Raw genomic sequence first — 14953 nt, 5'->3', positions numbered from 1 at the left:
TCTTTTGCCTTCTCTGTGTGGTTGTTTTTTGTAGTCGGCTGTGGGTAGGCTGCTGGGTGGGGTTTGTATAGTTTTTATTTTCTTTGTTAGTTTGGTATTAGTTTGTATTTCAGAATGGGTCTCTTTAAGGCCTGCATAGGGGAGACTTTTCAGGGCGGGGTTTTCTTAGGCCTTCTCTGTGTGGTTTTTTTTGTAGTTTGATGTGGGTAGGCAGCTGGGTGGGTTTGTATAGTTTTTCTTTTCTTTGATTCTTGTTGCTTCTTTGGCTTCGACCCTAATAAAGTTTATTTCATCTCTCAAAAAAAAGGACAGTTCACATGACATAGAACTACAAAAAAATAATCCAGATAATGCTTCAACAGAGCTTCGGCAAACAGGCAAAAAACATGTATAAAAATGTCAAGAACAACAAAATTAGTAGAGTCAAGAATGGAAGAAAGTTGATTTGGCAGGACAAATCACTGACTCGTTATCAAAAGGTAAATAGCTGCTAGTAGACCACATCATCAGTCATCGGTGCTGCATCAGTTAAAAGCTTTCATTCTCAAAGGCAACCAACCCATTCATCGTTTTCTGAGATTTCTTTCTCCATTAGCATGAAGAAATATAAAAGAACGAAAGAAGGATCTGGAAAAGAAAATTGCTGGTGAATGTTATGGAGAAGTTGTTCTGCCCTTTAAGATGGATACATGATTTAAATTACTTGAAAGACAGAGGATATGTTTCCGGGTCCATATTTACCAATAGATCCAAGAGTTGATTTTTATATTTGTTTCTTCTGCCAACAATAAATGATTTTGTCAGAGAGCATTTTCTTTTGGCTTGGCATGGGGGAGGTCGGGTTAAGGTTGGGAAGGCAATCTGGAGGCTTTCCATGCTGGCCAGAATCTGGTTCCTTTGGTCAAAAAGGAACAGTCGATGTTTCAAGAATTGGAGTGGGCAGATTTTGGAGGTGTTCAATAGGGCCAAGTTAAATGTAATGGGATGGGTGATAGCATCAAATGTAATAGGCGAAAGTAGCTCCTTTCCCGTTTTGGTCTGATTTGTAATATCTAGATCTTTCATTAAAAATAGATTTGTATTCTTTAGGCTTCAGCCTTTAATCTAATAAAATCATCATCTTTCAATGCGTGTGTGTGTGTGATTTTTATTCTTTAGGTTTGCTAGCCCCAGAACTGCCAACTTTGCAAGCATGTGGGAATCTTACTGGTGCATGACCTGATCAGTGCATATTGTAGCCCCCATGCACAAAAATCAGGCTAGTCCACTCATCAGATGGGCCAGCCCAATACAAGAAGAGGACAGCTTAAAAATACTTACCAACAGCCTACTTTTTTTTCTTTTTTAAAGGTAACATTACCAGAGATTGAACCCTGGATCACTCACACACTATACTGTCTCTACCAGCTAATTTAACGAGTATGAGACTGCATTGTTTAAATATGTGGCCTGCACGATGACCAGATGGCCTGATTTCAGTCTATGGTCATCTTCATGGTGCAGGCCACATCATGCCCCTGTCAGATGTACCACACTAGTCAGATTGGCATGTGTTCTGAGAGTGGAGAAGGGTGCACACAAGGTGTGCAAACATCCTTTTTTTTTCTCAACCAGTCATGAACTAGCCATGTTTATTTATCTGGAAAGTTGTGTACCTTGGACAAGGATACATCTCAACACTGGATAAAGATACAGGTTGTCAAAAGACTCAGAATTGTGACTTCTAAAAGCCATAATCACAAATATTTAAAGTAATGAAATATTGTTTTTAATAGTATATTGTACTTAAGGCTGCAAAATCTGGTCAGCGGTTAAGGCCAAATTCGGAATGTAAAGCCTGAGTCAACCAGACCTGTTTGCAAGCAAGCTGGAAGAAGGCATGGAGCAGCATACACAGAATTATGTGGAAGCTCAAAATGAAGGCTCTGATTTGGTGTTTGTGGCTGGAACAAAATACAAGGATTTTCCATGATGCTAGAAATTCTGTGTTATTCAATAAGATCTCCTCCCTCACATGGTTTGGGGTAAACAAGTGAAGGAGTTAAAATCCATCCCAATTTCTCTCCTGTACACAAAATGGGATGAAGCTATAGGTAGCGATAAGAGGTCAGCCAAGTTGTTGATAAGATGGCAGCACCCTCCAGAAAGCCACTTTAAGCTTAATTTTGACAGCTGCTCAATCGGGAACCCAGGCCCTACTGGCACTGGAGGTGCCATCAGAAATAGCATCGAGGAAGCTCTGGTCGTGTTCTCTGGACCATCTGATTTCAATGATTCCGATTCTGCTGAAGCAGCAGCGTTACTCCATGGGCTGAAATTGGCAGCAATGAATAGGTGGAGGCCCTTGATGGTGGAAGGGGATTCATTTTGTATCAGTAGAAGGCTGATATCTGGGAATTACCCTTGGAGGGTTGCAGGGTACTTGGACGAGGCTAGAGATATTGCTGCTCCCCTGGTGTCATTAATGCATCATACGCATCGATCAGCGAATGACTAGGCAGACAGGCTTGTCAAGGAAGGGGTAAATTGCAATGAGTTATGGGTCTCAAGGCCTACAGAGGTTGTCAGTGATTCTTAAGAGGCTTCCCATGCAGTCGATTTGATTTTATTTTTATTCGTCTTGCAGAGTCATTGACTACCTGTGCTTTATATGTTTTTTTTCTGTTGTATTTCTTTGCTGCTTATCAATAAAAGTTTCACCACTAATCAAAAAAATAGTGTATTCTACATATTTATATGTAAAAATCTCAAAAATAAATTATAGTAACAATAGACCGATGCAAACACAATATCAGAATGCAGTGCATAACTGATGAATATGGCTTTGGTGTTTTGGAATGGAAAAGGAAGGATTATGGGGGAGGATGATTCGGTGCAAGCATGGAAGGGAGAAGGGCAGCTGTATCCTAGAATCTCCTCTTTGTTGGGCTTCCTAATATATGGAAAGGTGTCAAGGAAATCAAAGCTGATTTTGCTGTGTCAGTAGAAGGCATTTTGGGTTATGGTGTGCAATTAAGGTTTTGGGAGGATGTCTGGAATGCGTCAAGGTCATTCAGTCAAAAGGTTTCCTTGCCTTCATTCAATAATTTCTGAAAGGGATACCCGCCGTCACATGTTTTCTGCGGAACAGGGGGCCAAGGGATTTGGTCTCCTTGATTCATAGGGATCTCTCCAATGAGGAAATTGCGGACTTCACAATTACGCCGAGTTTCTTGTTTGGTTTGACACATTAGAGAGGGTGTGAGAGACACATGGAGATGGACTCCAACTAACAACAAAACTTTTTTTGTCAAATCTCTGTATGTGAACCTTATCACCGTTCAAAACATGGTGATGCAAACTCTGTCAGCATTCATTTGGAGCATCCCTGCCCCTCCAGTGGTAACTGCTTTGGCTGGCTTGTTGGGGGAGATACAGTGCTTACCATCGATCTCTTGAGCAGCAGGAATTGGATACCCTAATGAATGCATCTATGTGCTTACTGTCAATCTATTGAGGAGCAGGAATTGGGTACCCTAATGGATGTATCTGCTGCCTTAAAGATGGTGAATCAGTCAATCATCTTTTCATTCATTGTGATTTTGTGGAGGGTATTTGGTGAGTTAACTCGGCTCTGTGAGATCCAATGGGTGATGCCAAAGACCATTTCTAGCTACCTCTCAGCCCAGAAGGGAAATTGCAAAGGAAAAAAGGAGAACTCCATGGTGGGTTTGTCTTTTGGCAAGCTTGGAAAGAGTGGAATAACAGTCTTCCACAATGCTTCCAGACCTTGGCAGGTCTTCGAGAGAGGCACAAACTGGCTATTTCTTGGGAGCAGGCTTTAAAAGTTATCCACAGTTATAAGGACTTCTTTTGCCTCGTCATGGGGGTCTGATTCTACCCTCTTTGTTGGATGATTTCTGATTATCTGCTTTTGTATAGCTTGTAGAGCTCCTCGGCTCTTCTTTTCTTTAATGAAAAAGTCTAGCTGCCACTTTTTTAATAGCTGACAAAAAGCTTTACTAAAAGAAATATACAAGACCTTGTACAGACAAGATTGAGAAACCCTTCTTCAGCAAGTGTGTCAGCCTAAACATTAGCTTCTTGGGGAATGTACAAGACAACATGTACTAAGAAATAAAAAGTTCAAGAGAAGAACCAAACTCACCTTTCAATATTGAGAATATAAGTTGCATAAACCACAAAAGATTGAGAATTTGTATATCCTTGCGGCATCCAACATAAGATATTAAGCAAACTTTGACAAGCTGTGATTTCCAGAGTAAGCCGATTCGGTGGAAGGGGGTCCAGTTCCATCATTAAACAACCATCAGAATGGGGTTTGGTATCATTTGTACTACCAACTGCTGATGCTTTCTCAAGCATACTTAAAACCTCAGACCAATCAGGCAAGGAATTAAAATCAACATCGCTTGAAGAGGACAGGAAAAAGAGAGGTGAGAACGATTTCTTCAGAATGCGGCAAAACCTTGATGTCAAATTCCTGCAAAGAAACTAGGAAAGGAGATGATATAAACATCACATGATGCATTAAAAATTTGGCAAATATCAGCCACACAGGAGACACCTGCAACTATGGAAGAAGCAGAGAGCAGAGAGAATCCAGAATTAGAGCTTTGCTAGGCCAACACTTGCTGCACGTGCCAACGTGCACAAGTGTGGAACATCTGAGACTGTGAGACATGCATCAGGTGAGCCCTATCACGTAAACGGAATGGCCCAAATATCAGTCCATCCCACTTCATTCAAGCAACACGTCTATGAAAACAATAGAAAGTTCTAAAAAATTGTCAATGGCCACATTCAACATACATTTGTGAACTGCCAGATGAGTGGACAACTGGACAAGCCTTACTTTGCCAGGTCATCTGTACGGTGCAGCCCACCTCACGTACATCTCAGATCTCCCACACGTGGCAGGCTGGAACCTGTGACTATGTGTAAAGTTGCAGGTGAATCGGTGTGTGTGCGGGCACGCTTGGCAGAGATCTGAGAATCAGATGATCGCAAGAATGAGAGGAAGAGAAAGAAACAAAAAATTCATAATACATTCTTAGTTTCTTACTGTTTCTTCATAGAGTGCAGTGTCGCCAAGAAGTTCTAGTGAAATATAGTGCGGTGTAACTTTCCTCAGGCAGCCAGGTTCTTCTTTATTCGGCTCTCCACGACTACCAAAACTACTCACAGAGGACAAGCAATGATAGAACAGAAGTGAAAGGAACTTCTTCAAATTCTTTTTAGTTGCATGAGGACACCAAACATCGGTGTTTTGGCACAGCAACCACCAAATTGCGGTAGGCAGTGACTTCTCATTCACAGACGAAACACCAAAATCCCACGCATCATCTTCACAGGTACCCAGTGTCGCTTCACTCATGCCAATGGAATCACCATTAACAGATGTAGACTGTTTCTTTGTAAACATTAATGCTAGATAGCCTGTTATGAAACTCGTAAGATCCGCTGCCTCTTGCTTTGAGTTTAAGATATGTTTTCCCCACTTTTTTATTCCTTTGCGTGACACACGTAAGCCAGCATCATCCAGCAACTGTATTTGGGCAACCCGTGCATGTCTCTCCTGTAAGAACTCGAAAGCTTTTATCTGCCTATTCAAATCAACAAGCCTCTGGCAGGCCATAGCATGAAGTGTATAAACCAAGGGTCCATAGCCTGAAAAATTGTCCTGAAGAAAAATGTCCGAAATAGACTGTATAATGGCAATAAGAGAAGTGGACGGCTTGATTATCCATGAAAAATATCCTCCATCAACCCAGTCAGTCCTCTCTATCCAATCCTTTCCGGAATATGCTGTAAATAAATCCCCCATTGCTGCAGATGCCCTTTTTGACAAATCTGGTGGCATGAGGCTAATTGACTGCCGGTATAAGCTTCTGCAGGACATGTAAATGCGAAAGAAAAACACAAAAACAAAGGATATGTGACATTCTGCCATCATCGAATGGGTTTCACACTCAGGCATCTTTTGAGTGGAAAGTCTCCTGCCTGTAATGGCAAAAACAAACTCATTGAGATTGTCTGATTGGTTTTGCACCAGACTACTCAAGCTCACCTGTATTGTGGCCATCAGGTCCTTTATTGATTTTCCAACAAGAATGCTGTTGCCAGTTGTGACAGTTGAAGAATCTAGTATAAGTGTGTACAGTTCAGATAAACCTTTTCCTAGAAGTTCAGCTCGCAAGCTTAAATCCAGCACACCGCTGCTACTTCTATTTGTTTCTGCCGGTTCTTTTCCAACAGTGATCGAGCAACTAATTTTCATCCATTCCAAAGATTCGGTGATGTCCGTTTTTAACTGCCGTATGCATCCCCTTGCTTGCCCTTCTGGTATGGATTTGATTGCAGTGGAAATGGCAAGTCTGAACTCTTGTGAGCACAACAACGTTGCAACTGCTTTTACACGTGTCTCAGGGGACAAACAAGGTGTAGAGGGTGCAAATCTTGAATAATCCATTTCACCATCATCAGTCGGGTATATCAACAACCTTGCGGCTTTACACAGTGCAAAAATGGGGTTGTTAACCTACATTATTAGCATGCATATGAGAGCAATACATCAAGCCGAACCAAATGGAACATCTCTTAAACAAAACAAAAAAATGAAAGAAAATATGGAGAACCAAAAAACAAAGAAGATCATTAAAACATAACTGGGGCAGAAAACTGGCTGAAAGGCAAATTTCTAAGGAGTTTCTGGCGCCTCGATTTTCAAGTTTGCTACAATATCTGGTTAAAGGAGTTCAACAGTGTAGTCCAGTTACCTCTTTTCAACATAAAACTGTTTCACAATGAATGTTTTCAATCTATATTGCTTGGTTTTTATATGATTGTGACTGAAGAAAACTTTAATAATCTGAAAAAATGACGAGTAAAATTCCACCTAGAACTCAATCCCAACATGAGAGTAGCACACTCGATCAATGTTCACAGTATCAGTATCGCATTACGTATCGCACCCTTGGGATACAGATGCGTGTCAGTTATCACATAGGATATATCGTTTGTATTGGGTAATGTATCGCACTTTTTGGAAAACATGGGGAAACATTGGGAAATTGGTTGAATTTTTCAATGAAACTTCAGGGAATATTCAAAAAGACCTTCATACAGACTTTGAGATCATAACATTTCAAAACAAATGCACATAAATAGGTTTCCTTTGTATAGGACCCTAAGTTATGCATTGTCTGACTGAACTAATCCAACTATATTCAAATTGAATTCATAACATTTATAAATGTAAGAAGACATGTATGAAAACACAACCAATTCATTCAAAAGCAAGATTGCAAGCAATTTGGGAGAAATTTGGGATATTTCAAATTTTCCCCCAAATCGGGCCACCTACGCTCAAATCTAGAAATTAGAGTGTATGTGATGATCAATTCATCAAAGACTCCTAAATACTTTGAAAATAGACTCAATTAACCGCTGCTACAAGTGAAATTTTGAAAAAATATATATTTTTTAATAATTTTAATTTAAAAAATATTTTTTTCAAAATTTGACAAAACTAACAAATCAGTAGATCAGGCCTCATACAAGTTTGATTTCATGTTTGGAGTGCAAAATTGCAAGCAATTTGGGAGAAATTGGGGAAATTTTGAATTTTTCCCAATTTCTCACAAATTGGGCCACCTATACTCAAATCTCGAAATTAGACCATGTATGATCAATACTCCTAAATATTTTGAAATTGGACTCAATTGGCTGCTGTTATAAGTGAAATTTTGAAAAAATAAATAAATGTAGATCAAGCCGCTGCTGGAAGTGAAATTTTGAAAAAATAAATAAATTTAGATCAAGCCGCTGCTAGAAGTGAAATTTTGAAATTGAACTCAATTGGCCACTGCTAGAAGTGAAATTTTTTATTATTTTTAATTAAAAATAATTTTTTTCTGAAATTTGACAAGAACTTAATAAATAAGTAGATCGGGCCTCATAAATTTTTGATTTCATGTTTAAAGTGTAAGATTACAAGCAATTTGGGAGAAATTGGAGAAATTTTGAATCTTTTCTAATTTCCCCCAAATCGGGCCACCTACACTCAAATCTCGAAATTGAATATTGAAATCCTTGATTTTCTATTCAAAACATGAATAATCAAGAATTTCTTATGATTTCACACTGATTTTATATGATTTTTTAAAAAAAAAAAAAAGGATCAGAATACAAAATAACTCATCGAATGAGAAACGGCCTCATATGCAAGAAATTCTTAATTTTGATTTCAAATGTGGGTTTTTCTCCAAAATCCAAGCAAGGGGTGGACCAAAATCCACCCACAAACAGCTTAGAAGAGAGAACACTAGAGAAAATTGGAGAAAATTTTAGATTTCGAAGGTTTTTTAAAGGTCCATTTGTGGTTCCTGGCAGTGTTCGAAATATCGGTATCGCGTTATGTATCACATCCTTGGGATACAGATACGTATCGATTATCGCATGGGATATATCATTTGTATCATGTAATTTATCGCACTTTTTGGGAAACATGGGGAAAACATTGGGAAAATGGTTGAATTTTTCAATAAAACTTCAATGATTGTTAAAAAAGACCTTAATATACACTTTTAAATCATAACATCTTAAAAAAGAAGTCCGCATGATAGGTTTCCTTTTATAGGGTCCTAAGCTATGTGTTGTCTGACCGAACTAATTCAATTATATTCAAATTGAAAGCATAACATTTAGAGTGTATGTGATGATCATTTCATCAAACACTCTGAAATAGTTTGAAATATGTCTCAATTGACAGTTGGTTGAAAGGAAATTTTGAAAATAATAATAATAATATTTTAATAATTTTTTATTAAAAAATGATTTTTATTTTCGAAAGATTGACAAGGAGTGAACGAATCAGTAGATCAACCCTCATACATGCTTGATTTCATGTTTGGAGTGCAACATTGCAAGCAATTTGGGAGAAATTGGGGAAATTTCAAATTTTCCTCAATGTTCCCCAAATCGGACCACCTACACTCAAATTTTGAAATAATAGTGTAAGTGATGATCATTTCATCAAATACTCCTAAATACTTAGAAATTAGTCTCAATTGACAGCTGGTTCAAGGAAAATTTCGAAAAAAAAAATGGAGAACATGAAGAACCAATGGATATCGAAATCAAATCTCCAACTCCATCATTTTTCATGTAAAAGATGAAGAAACAATGGATATGTAACAACTTGACATTTATTTAACATGATTTCAACAAAAAAGGATTGGAAATTGAAATTGCTCATCAAATCAAACGTGTGGAATATATCGGCATTACCTATGCGTTTTGTATAGCACGGGTGGGGTATAGGATATATCGTGGGATATATTGGCCGATATCATCGATATTTAAAACATTGGTTCCTGGAAAGTGTCAATGATATCTGTCGATATCGAGAAATATCATCAATACATGGTACAACCCTTTAGAAGAAAAAAAAAATGTTGATATATCGCAATGCCACGAGATATCGTCGATACGTTGCGATACATAATAATACATTGCGATATTAGCATCGATACGCAAGAATCTGCCCTTTCCAATGATATTCCCTATGGATTTTGTATCGTTGACCTGCGATACTGATAATATCGGCCGATATTATCGATATTGCAAACATTGCACATGATGCAAACCTCATTCCTCAAACACCCATGGCACCCGCAAATGAACAAGCCATCAAATCAAAGAGCATTAGATGATCCTCTACTAGAGGATATATGTGTGTGTGTGTGTGTGTGTATGAGTAGGCCCATGGTTTGGTGATCCAGACTTTTGTTTGATGGTACCCACCATGGATGGAAAATGGCACAAACATCCCCCAATTTGGAGGATAATAGTCATCCAATCTTTGGCTTTGTCATTGAATTGCTGTGGTTATTTTCTTGACCATCTATCTGAAAACCACCATCAGAAGGGCTTGGATTGCCCCATCAAGGATACTTCTTGGACACCTGCCATTCACTGCTGGGCACATTGGATCGATTGGTCTGGGTAACTGAACCATGTGGCCTTGAAGACCCAAGGGAAGATCGCATAATCCCTCTTAAGACAATGAATGGTTAGAGGACCAAGACTAGAAGCCATCAGCCATGGCCCAAGTACTAGGTTAGCCAATTAGCCAGCTATATCACTGCATTCCTAATGAAAACAGGAGATTGGCTAACAACCAACCAGCTCCAGCAAATGGTCCACGAAATCCACCATGGTATGCCAAGGGTATTCTTGCTTAAGCCAATGAATAATATTTGACATTTTGCCCTCAATCGATAGGATGAATACAAAGAGCTCACAGAGTGTCCAAAGCACAGTGAAGGTATCATAGCAGTATCCAGGACAAATATTGGGTGGCAAAAATTCACCAACCTTCCATTCATTGTCAGTCATTCAATCTCTGTCCAAAACTAACAGCTTGATACATGTTCATATGCTGTAATTTGACCATGCACAAAAGCTTACATCTGTGTAAGTGATTGCGAAAAGCTGGCTGAATGTCATTACATCATGTGTTTCATTTATCATAAACACATCTGTTGTACAGTCTTTTTTAAGATGCATCTGTTGTACACATGGTATTCAAAAAAAGTTACATGATGCCCATGGTGGGACCTGTTACGCGATAGTGGCTGTAAACCTTTCTGAAAAAATGGCCCCTAACAGGCCTGTAACAGCCATAATGATCTGATATGGTGCCGATATAGTTTCTCCCTTTACAAAAAATCATGACCGTTACAAGGCCGTAACGGCAGATGCTTCAACAATGTGCAGGCTTCGGCTCAAACTGTCGGTTCGAGAGCAAAGCAGCTGCTTATCGAATGGGCCTCTGTTGTGCCCTCTCTTAAAAAATTTAATTTTCTCTTTTTAGGTTCTAGTTTGCTTCAGTTTTTTTTTTCTTGCTTCTGCTATCTCAGCAGCCCCTCTTGTTTTTTCTCTTCTGCTTGTTTTTTAATACAATCTCATTACTTTAAAATTAAAAAAAAAACAAACAAACAAACGAGGCTGTAACGGCCATACGGCCGGCCATTAAAATTAATCAACCAAGAATATAGATAGTCACTTGACTGTGACGAGGACCACATGCATTGCAAAAATAGCACCCACAATTCATGAGTACCCACCGGCATGTAATAACGATGCAGTAAAGCTCATTGGACTAACTTCAATATTTGGAAAAAATAGTACTTGTACTGAGCTAAAAGAACAAGAAAATTCTAGAATGAGGTAACTCATTTCTATTAACCACAAAATGTGCACTAAAGTTCTTCAATCAATCTATTTTCACATGGCAGCTACTTTGCACTCCATTTTGTTGCACTATTGAATTGATTTGCAACAATGAGCTCAATAAAGTGGAAATGACCAAATTGTAAAACATTCCTTCCATCCATAGAGAGGGCCTTGGCTCCAAGTTGCAATCACGGCAATATCAAATTGGACTTGGAAGAGAATGCACTGCTATTTCAGCGCAACTTCCTCATTACGAACACTAGCAAATGCAGCTATGATATGGTCATTTCCTCTGCATCGAACTGATTATTTGTAATTCAATTCTTATGTGCAATCAAGCACAGCCTTAATGTTATGATATCAAACATGTAAATCATCAATTAGCAGGAAAACACTCTACCCACCTGGCGAAGCTCACTGTAGACATTAACCAACTGGCATCCAAGGTGGAGAACCTCCTGAATGACATGTTGTGCATCCACTAGAGACAGATCAATAGCCAGGTATGAAAGCATCATATGCCACAAGCCAACCAAATCATTCCCAATGACCTCATATTCAATCTCTAAGAAATACCCAACAGCAACAATAACCTCCTTAGCTATCCATAGTAGCATCTCAGTACACCTCCCATCATCTTTCTTTAATGCCGATAACCAGTGTACATGCATTTCGGTGGAAAATGCAATGATTGTGTCATAGACCTCCTTCAAGAAATTATGATTGGCTCCTTCAGATGTATCCTCCGTCCTGACATATAATTTTTCATGCATAAAACTGGAGAGTATCTTGTTGACAGATTTAAGAGTGCGTTGAGCGCCGAATAATACCGATTCAGAACAATCTCCCACTTTGGACCATCTTCCAGAAGACCTTTTAACATCAAACACCAGAGGCTCCATAAACTGCACAAAGACATCAAAGACCGAGTTACTTGTTGCCTCATCCATTCTACTAGAAGAAAGAGCTTCTTCTAAGACCAAACTCTGCTTCCTGACAGATATTTCAGAAGTAGACTGCTTATCCACACTTTCTGATCGCCCCAAAACCCCTGCCTTGCTCGTTGCCTCCGTACCAACAGAAGACATAGTTCCTTTCTGCTTTTTTACTCTGCTAACAAACAAAAGCAGCAACTGTCCTAATCCACCCAACACCAGCATCTTTTTCTCAGCCACGAACTGTTCTAATTTATGAAATAAATGCTTATGATAGCTTTTAACAACCGCTTTCGATTCTTTAGCCCCCTTTATAAGCACTTCCGACTTGACATACTTCTCCGAACTTCGTATGCATAAGAACCCATCAATATGTGCCGAGTGGAATAACCCATTCAACAAAATGTCTTCCCCAACTTTCAAGAAACCCCCCGCTGAGTCGCCTTTGCTTCCATTGCTCGAATGGTCCAACAAAACCAGCATTGTCAACAATGGCTCAAGAAGTCTGTCTACAACGACAGGAAACACATTTTTAGGACTCGGGTGGACCCGCAAAAAATTAGCAAAAGGCTCGAGCACTGAATACGAAAGGCGAAGAAAGACACCCACATTACAACCAGACAGATTAAAACTGTCAGAGAAAATCTTGTGCACAAGATCAAGAGCTGCAGCAGAAGCAGAAGCCCAAACATCGACATTGGCATTGAACGATAGGCCATGTGATGAGAATAAAAGGAAAAAGCAATCGGAAACCAGACCAAACAACTGCTGCTCTTCGATTGATGACGCATCTTTTATTACGCGAGAAACTGCACGAAGAAGGTTTGGCGAAAAGCTCAGAGCTGAAGACGATTGCTCTAAGCAGAATTTGAAAACAACCCAGCATCGAGAATCCAAACAAGGATCTATATCTTTCCCTTTGATGGGAATTTTCTTGTCGGGAGAAATTAATAGCGACTGTATCCAATCATTGAGAAAGGGAATTAAGCGCGACGACTGCACAGATTCACACTGGGGATTGTAATAGTTGCAGGTTCTATTGTGAGCATCAGAGTTGACAAAATCGAAAGCAAGTTCAACTTTCCTACAATAATAAACAAAAAATAAAATAAACTGAGTAAGTGGAGAAATGCATGAACTATGGGAAGAGTAGTTACAAGATACTGTCAGAGATGACTATAAATAAATGTACTTGACCCAGGCCATTCAAATCATGGTACAGGTTATGGATGGCACATAGTACTAAAATAGCATTGAACAGATGAACCTTTTTCTTTTCTTTTCTTTTTAACGCACACACCCTCACACCCACACACACCACAATGGGTACTCGAACCCATGACCTTAGTGTTGAAACTCTTGTGAGTCTACCACTAAACCATGAGTAAGGACCCCACTGAACAGATGAACCAAACTGTCCCATTTGCAGCCTTCATGAATGGTGAAATGAAAGATGGTCAACAGTTGAACTACAACAAGCCAATATCCACTAGTGGGAGGTTAGGATTGCCCAATTGATCCGAGCTTGAGGCTATGTCCATCTAAAGTGAGGCCAAGGTAGGACAGATTGATCTGAGGCACATGTATGCCACATGTTAAAAGGCTGTTTGAGAAGATGTTGGATACAGGGGCAGAATGAATGACTCATGTGAATGCACACTGCCTTTGTATGTGGCACACGTGTCCCTCAATCTAAACCATATAAATCATGGGGACCATTGTAGATCATTCGGAGTCCAAAAAACCCACCCCTAATTGATGATATTGACCATGCAGTTGACTGTATTAAAAGGGGCAGTTAAAATATAAATATAAAAAGGGTTTAGCTGAGCAAATCCAGCAACAAATGTCCATTGCTTTTTTTTTTATTAAAGGCATCCATTGCTTGGAAGTTGGCATCAGCCAAACAATCTCATTTAACAAAGTCAAACACCTGCAATGGAGCCCGTGATTTGGGTTGTTTAGATTGAGGTAGATGTGTTGCATGGTGAAACAAGATTCATAAACCCAACACCAAATAAGCCAAGACAATGCTTTGATGATGATGATGTACATGCATGCCACGTGTACAATGCAATGCATGTGTACAAATCATCAAATGATCATACTCTACCAATACTCTACCAAAAATATCAATGCATCTGTCCCCCCAAAAAAAAAAAAAAAATCAATGCTTTTCTCCTATTATGATAATAAAATAAATTGACTGATGCCATTAGCAAAGGAGTTTCTGGATCATTATGAGAGCAAAAACAAGGTTCAAAAGAGTGATCTAAGATTGGACAGCTGGATCGGTGGATGATCTATTTGGGGGACCCAGAAGACCACCCCATAATTGGATCATTACTCAAAGAAGATATTTTAGGAATTTGTGGCAGGTATCTTATTATGTAATTAATGTTATAAGTGTCCAAGTTCATTGTAAAGTATCTAGATTCATCATTTAAAATAAACTTTTTTTTTTTTGAAGATTGGCGAAAATTTTATTAAAGGTTCACCAGCAACAGCTGGCGAGAAAAGAATACAAAGAAAAGGAAAAGGGAAAGAAAACAGCAAGAAGAATCATCCCATGGGATTGATAAGCGTGCTCCACTCAGAGACAAGAGCCAGGACTTTGGCCTTCACTGTCTCTAAAGCAAGGGACGTGTTTTGGAAGCAACATCTATTCCTCTCCGCCCATGTCACCCACCACACCGCTGGAAGAGAGATGTGCCATTGACCCCCATTTTTAATATTAAAACCTGCCATGTGCCAAGCCCATAAAATAAGCTGTCTTG

At 39.2% G+C, this 14953-nt stretch overlaps 1 protein-coding gene across 4 annotated transcripts in view; it reads right to left on the bottom strand.

Moving 5' to 3' along the window:
• The window catches only part of LOC131243479 (uncharacterized), a 49858-nt gene that overhangs the window by 23831 nt on the left and 11074 nt on the right, over positions 1 to 14953 (bottom strand). For 3 of the 4 annotated variants that reach the window (XM_058242859.1, XM_058242858.1, XM_058242857.1), the window contains exons 2-4: positions 11646 to 13260; positions 5066 to 6541; positions 4148 to 4494 (exon numbers count right to left, since the gene is read on the bottom strand). In XM_058242859.1, the coding sequence (XP_058098842.1) occupies positions 4148 to 4494; positions 5066 to 6541; positions 11646 to 13260 (3438 nt within the window). Of the gene's footprint in view, positions 1 to 4147; positions 4495 to 5065; positions 6542 to 11645; positions 13261 to 14953 lie in introns of those variants that run through there. The other variant, XM_058242860.1, reaches the window with a different exon arrangement.

Source organism: Magnolia sinica, chromosome 4 (genome assembly GCF_029962835.1).
Source record: "Magnolia sinica isolate HGM2019 chromosome 4, MsV1, whole genome shotgun sequence".
NCBI classification, from domain to species: domain Eukaryota; kingdom Viridiplantae; phylum Streptophyta; class Magnoliopsida; order Magnoliales; family Magnoliaceae; genus Magnolia; species Magnolia sinica.
The sequence above is the reverse complement of the archived record's forward strand: the minus strand, read 5'-3'. Positions and strand labels throughout refer to the sequence as shown.